This window comes from Melanotaenia boesemani, chromosome 2 (genome assembly GCF_017639745.1).
Source record: "Melanotaenia boesemani isolate fMelBoe1 chromosome 2, fMelBoe1.pri, whole genome shotgun sequence".
NCBI lineage: Eukaryota > Metazoa > Chordata > Actinopteri > Atheriniformes > Melanotaeniidae > Melanotaenia > Melanotaenia boesemani.
In genome coordinates, this window is record NC_055683.1 from 30,397,815 (window position 1) to 30,404,050 (window position 6,236).

Below are 6,236 nucleotides of genomic sequence, written 5' to 3' on the forward strand. Positions count from 1 at the left end.
GCAGAACCGCTGAATAAAGATGTACAAATGTAATATTGCATGTTTTTCTTTTATTGAAATTAAATCACTCACATAGTGAGACTAAAGTGATGCAGAAAGAAAGCATTTAATAATCAGAAAAGGGCTGCTGCTTTCAAATTCTTCAAAATCAAAACTTGACCAGATTTTGTATTTAGCCTTGTTTTCATAAATACTTTACAGATTATGGTATGCTGTACTCAAACTAACACAGCTGAAGACAACCTGAAACAAATCTCACATGATGTTTTTAATTGAAACAGGAAATGTTCATCTTTGGGATTAATTTTGAAGATGTAGGCTTTGGTTCTGCTAAACTGTTTATTATGCATGTACAAGCTTACATTTGACTGCAAAGTTTGGTTGGCTGTTAGTCTCAAGGTGTACAGAAGATTACATAAAACATCCTCTTCTAGAAATGCCTACATGTCAATTCTATGTGTTCAAAAAAGGCAGTAAACATCAGTGAAAACCTAAAGAACAAGATGGGCTTTTTATTGAAGAAAAAAAAGACAAGTTAGAAGAATAATTTAGTTTTGACAGTGGTTTTGAGAAGAGTGGATGGGAGTAAATCTGTGAAAGCAGCAGACAGGAGTAAAATACTGTCCTCTATTTAAGGTCTCATTCAACCTTAACATTTAGCAAACATCCACAATATAATGGTGGAAACCTGTTTCAGGAAAACAAATGATAATGGCACCATTTATAAAAAATACTTAAATGTTAATAATTCATATCATGTGGGATGATGTCCTCTAGAAATGTCCAAGACTGATAGGTTGTGGGTGGATGGTGGTCAGCCGAGGTATCTGATCACCAGGAACATGAAGATGCAAGTCAACAACATGCCTCCAATCATGATGAATTTATCTTGGGTGGCTCGCCTTTCTATAAGTCTCATTACTGTGTTAGAAAGCCCCAGCATGTTAGCCACATCCAGCATCTTCTTATGGGTTCCCTATGCAGAGATAAAAACACACTCATGTCAACAGTAATGACCACAGCAGCCAGAAATACAACAAATGGTGGCATTACAGGACCTCGTTGTTAATTATCAATACTATATTTAGTATATTTTAGGGAAGTGCCATAATCCTTCCTAGCACTCTGCTGTGCCAAGAGAAGTTTCTCATGGCTGGACAACCATGCAGTGAGTGCTGATCAGCAGTCACACCCTGATAAGAGGAGGCTTTAAGCCAAACCAGGAAGGCCATCTCCTCCCTGGAAACAAGGACTCACCCACTGGCTGAGAATATGCTCACTAACAAAGAGACTATTGTGATTGATGTGAACACCAGAAACTGGGTCAGAAGATAGAATGAAATTTACTCTCATATATCCATCCTTTTCTTTAGAAAGCAACTGTTTAACTGAAAAATCTGTAACTCTTTCACCTATGTCATCCTATGGACAAACCTTCAGAGTAGATCTCTGATCTCTGAGGCCGTTGAGGATGCTGGAGCCGCTGCCCAGCAGGTCATCCATGCCTCTGTGTGCATTGTGCAAGCTGGAGTTTAACTGCAGGGTCTCATCTATGGGAATGGAGGTATCTGCGTCCTTTTGAACAAAATCAACATTTTTTTTTAAATTCACATTTTTCATCTTAGGACAGAAATCTGTAAACTACAATACAACCAGCTGTTAACTGGACACAATTTGCAAATACTAGATTTTTAGACAACTCGTATAGAGGTAGTTACACGTTACAAGACAGCCTGAGTTTGCTTTGAGTCCTTTGCACCATGCGACTTACATTTGTTGTGAAGGTGCGGCTCAGGAGGTCCTCCCTTTCTCTCTCCTGAGCCTCTCTGGCATAGCGTCTGTGTTGGAAGTTTTGTAGGGCAGTTCGCAGGTGTTGAACATCATACTTCAGCTGGTCCACTCGCCTGGGGGGAAGCAAAGAACATAATAATACGTCGTTTTTACACAAAAGTTGGGGTTATATACAGGTCTTACTTTTACAGTGACACAGTGGTATCAATTCTGATATTTTAGTAAGTTCAAGTGTTCATTTAAATCATATAGTGAATTGTGTAGCTTGACGTAAACAGAATTCTTGACATTCATAGCTGTTCTTGCCTATAAGGGAGCTTGACCTTAAATTTTGTGCAGTAGGAATGACTAGTCCTCTCCTTAGCTCCACTCTGGCCCCCCTGGAGACTTGTTAACATCACAGGAAAGCTGTGGGATGGGGTGAACACTGCCTGCCTGAGGCCTGTTTACCCAGCTCAGAAATGAATCTACCCAATGCAGCAGGAATGCTGGTGATGACGGTGCTTCAGATGAAATGTTTTCACAGAGCCACGTCGCCACAGGGCAGGACAGAGTGGCCTGTCTCGTCTTCTAGACCCTCCCTGGCTGTGTATTATGAGATATTGATAGCCCTGCCAGTTCTGGGGTTTTATGATCACCATAATTGACTAAGTCAAAAACGTACAATTTGGCATTCTGGCGGCGGTTTGGTGGTTCCTTGCTGGCCAGGATCTCAAGGCGTTCTAAGTGATTGAAGATCTGGTCGATTCTAGCCTGCAGTTCGTTCTCCAACACTTGTGATGAAAAAGAGTATACATCATTAGAGGAAAATAAAGTGACAGTTAAGTAAATATAATGAGAAGAAACTTACTTTATTCGAACTAATGACTAAAACATTAAATCCTTGCATTATGAAGTTGAAACAAAACATTTTTGGCACCTTTGGGTCCATTACACAGATCCATATTTCATACTCTTAATATTGTGCGCTAATTTATACATGGCCTAAATTACTAACTGTATAGGCTTGGGTGAAAATACAAGATGATGTCATAATTTGTAAAGGGGTAAGGAGGAGAATTGCCTGGCTCCCACCATTATCTGAAAGTAGCCCTCCCAACTTCTGTCACTGTACCCACCCTGCAGCTTCCTGTCCAGGCACCAGCCTGGCCCAGAGCTGAATGGTCAGGCACCATCCACAAAAAAAAACCCCAACCAGTCAGAGAGACACCAGCCCCCTCCTGTCTGTTCATCCGAAAGAGTAACACGCAGCCACAACAAGAAAGAAGTACTGAGTAGGAATTAGATAAACATTTGGTGGGAAATAAGGGGTGGCGATACCTACACTGACAGTTTGTACCATAGTAACTCTCATTCCCAGAGTCAGTGAGGGGCCTTGCATAACTTTCACAGCAATCATGGCAGTTCAGTACTCACAGTGAACTGATTGACGGTCTGTCCTCTCCAGGTTTCCCATTAAGGATTGAACCTCTTGGATTTGTCTAACACGGGATAATAAAATTAGAATGAACAGAAGCCGAAAACAACAACAAAAAAACAACTTAAACATTTAACGTAAATGAAACAGAGAAATAAAATTAATGACCCATTAAGTTATCAATTCATGTTGAAATTCAGTATACTTTCATTTAAAATGCTAGTAATTAGCTGTTTTGTGTAGCAACACTCTTAAGCTAAGGTGGCTAATAAGGTCTGAAAATTTCCACAGAGGACTGATGTACTCACTTGTTTGTTTGGTGGTAAAGCGTCTCCATTTTTATCGATATAGTGATACACTTTGCTTTCCTTTTACCTATATCACCACTTTCCCGAACCACCTTTGATCTGACAGGTGGCTAAGCTAGTTTACTAGCTAACGGTGGAGGAGTGTACACGTCATCAGCCGAGTTTTTTGTGTACGGAAGTGTGAAAGCGGAAGCTGCTTGGCGCTACCCAAGATAGGGAAAATTAAAAGAAGAGTGCTCACTCCATCCGGAATTTTGGACACCGAGGATGTCGTTTTACACATGTGCACTGCACAGCGTCTTGCTTTGGTCACGACTGTTTCTAATTTTTGTGTGACAAAGGTCATAATGTTTGTTACTTATTGCTGATAACATGTTATTTTAATTCATGTTAAAAAAACAAACAACAACAAAAAAAAAACAGTCAATATACTATCTTTATATTGAGTGATTTTGCTGTGTGTCATTCAGACAAAAAAAAAACACACACACAAAAAAAATAAGCCTCCTGAAATGTCTGTCACGTGAATCACTTGATGCATCACTTTCCGATTTTAAATAGTCTATTTTTTCCATTACACTTTATATCCTCCTAAAAGTGTCTGACAGAGACCCCTTTGACCCACAAGCTTTGAGTGCAAATGCATAATCTGTTGACATGTAGACATGTGACAGGAAAGACTCTAAGAAGCATGTCCTGAGGCTAGCTTTTGTCAGCCCTCCCTGACTGGGTCTAATTAGGCTATTCTGTTTTTCCACAGATAGATGTCAGAATGTTCCTGTTTGTCCACTCAGAGACCTCCATCTTGCCTGAAGTCAGAGACACTAAAGCTTACAATATCAAACTTTTCATTCTTAGGTAAGAGTCACAGATCATGGCAGAGAAGATGTCAGAGAAAGAAGACCAGGTGTTTGTGAATTTGCCTGTCACAGTCTGATTCTGATACAGATCACTGTGTGAAAGTGGCAGGATTATTTTCCCAGCACAAGCTGTGAAAATTTCACAATAGTTCTTTGCTGATTTAATGGGAGGAAAATCATCCTCGGGCGCTGCCTGGCACTTGAACAAAACCACATTTCAATCACCTTTCCCCGGACCTCCATCACTGTGGTGTCTGGTGCGAAAGGGAAGAACCAATGAATGCATGGGGAGCAAGTAAAGTCAGTTCAAGCATCCTTTAACGTAATTATCTGCATGAGTTGATACAAGCTCCCATTTGCAAGTGATAGCTGTATTTGTTTTCCTCATTTGGTACAGCAAACATCAGTTGGCCCAGACAGTTTTCCTTGGCGGCCTGGTGGTACATGAGTTGATAGTTGTATCTTCAGGCTAGACACTTCTCAACAGAGGTCCTTTTCACCCACCCACACCCACCCATCAGAAACCCTGAGATCTGTTCATGCCACTTCTTGCTCATGCTGTTCACCGTTTTCAGTTGTCATAACATATCCCAGAGGCAGCGGTGGGATGTGCACAGCTTTAACCTGCTCCTCAGAACAGAGAGGAAGCAAAGAAATCAAACCTTTTCCAAGCTATACATGAGGTGCATTTAGGTCGTGGGGTTCTCTCTGTCTATCCTTTATGTTTCTGCCCTGAGGAAAGGATGAGATAAGCTTACTGGTTTTCTTACACACCTGAGCACCACGGGCTCAAACTGGAATCCAGATTCCAGGTGTGGAGCTCGATCACGCCCCTTTGACTGACACATGTCACATGTGCTTAAAGCAAATAAATGTTGCTATCACAGCTAAACATACGTTAAAACTAAAAATCACAGTTCAGTCAAATCTTTAGGATTCATAATTTTATATGCTGGTTTCTTTCTTCTGTAGTGTTTACCAGTTAAATGTTAGAAAACAAGGCATGTAAAAAAAAATTCCATAACAGCTAACAAAATACAACATAGCAGCAAAATTATTGTTCAGTAGAAGAAAGCACTCAGTGTACTTGAAGACTCAAACCCTCAATAAAACTGTTTTGTTCACTGAGGGAAAATGATATGTTATTGAATCACTTCTACACAACATACTTAATGATGTTTTCCAGGCAGTATAATGCATCATAACTCTGCAATGATTGCCCAAGACAGACAGAGTGGGGAAGCCAATTATCAGGAGCAAAATTGCCTTGGGTTAACAATTTTTGGATACCAGTCATTTTTTGAAGGCAGACTGATCTTCTCACTCCCCCCCCCAAGGGAGATGAGCCACTCGTCTTTGAAGCCATGATGAGATGCTGAATGAAAGCAAATGAGAGCCTGTCAGAGATGACAGGAGAAACTCATAAGCTCCCAACATCCTAGTGGGTTTTGGTGGGAACAGGTATTCAGGAATGAGCTCCTCCAGGAATCTGATTGACCACCCCTGTTGCCAGGTCAGACGGTGATGGATAATTGGATTTATTATGCCAGCAATGCAGTGACCATAAAGTGAAGCAAAATGGACACAAAGAGGAACAAAACTAGGAACATATTATAATCTTTCTATTACTTCATCAACCAACCACGCACTGAGTTACCACAGTGCATTTAGCATCCATTAAAATGTTAGCTTATTTTTCCAGGGCTTTTAAATTTTAACACATTTTAATTTAATTCCAGATGTACCCCACTTATGGCTTCCAATTAAAAATATCAAAGCCTGCTCCCGATGAGGTTCTCAGACCCTCATTTGCTTCTCTCTGAAGTAAGAAATCGGTGCTTTCCCACTTGCCGAAGGTGA

At 40.6% G+C, this 6,236-nt stretch overlaps 1 protein-coding gene across 1 annotated transcript; it reads right to left on the bottom strand.

Moving 5' to 3' along the window:
- Positions 1-492: 492 nt before the first annotated feature.
- On the bottom strand, positions 493-3,687 carry gosr2 (golgi SNAP receptor complex member 2). The gene is made up of 6 exons (XM_042010889.1): positions 3,517-3,687; positions 3,208-3,272; positions 2,456-2,564; positions 1,772-1,904; positions 1,435-1,575; positions 493-976 (listed from the first exon to the last, which is right to left on the bottom strand). The coding sequence occupies exons 1-6, from the start codon at positions 3,543-3,545 to the stop codon at positions 815-817; spliced, it is 639 nt and encodes a 212-aa protein (XP_041866823.1). The 5' UTR covers positions 3,546-3,687; the 3' UTR covers positions 493-814.
- Between the last annotated feature and the right edge of the window lie 2,549 nt (positions 3,688-6,236).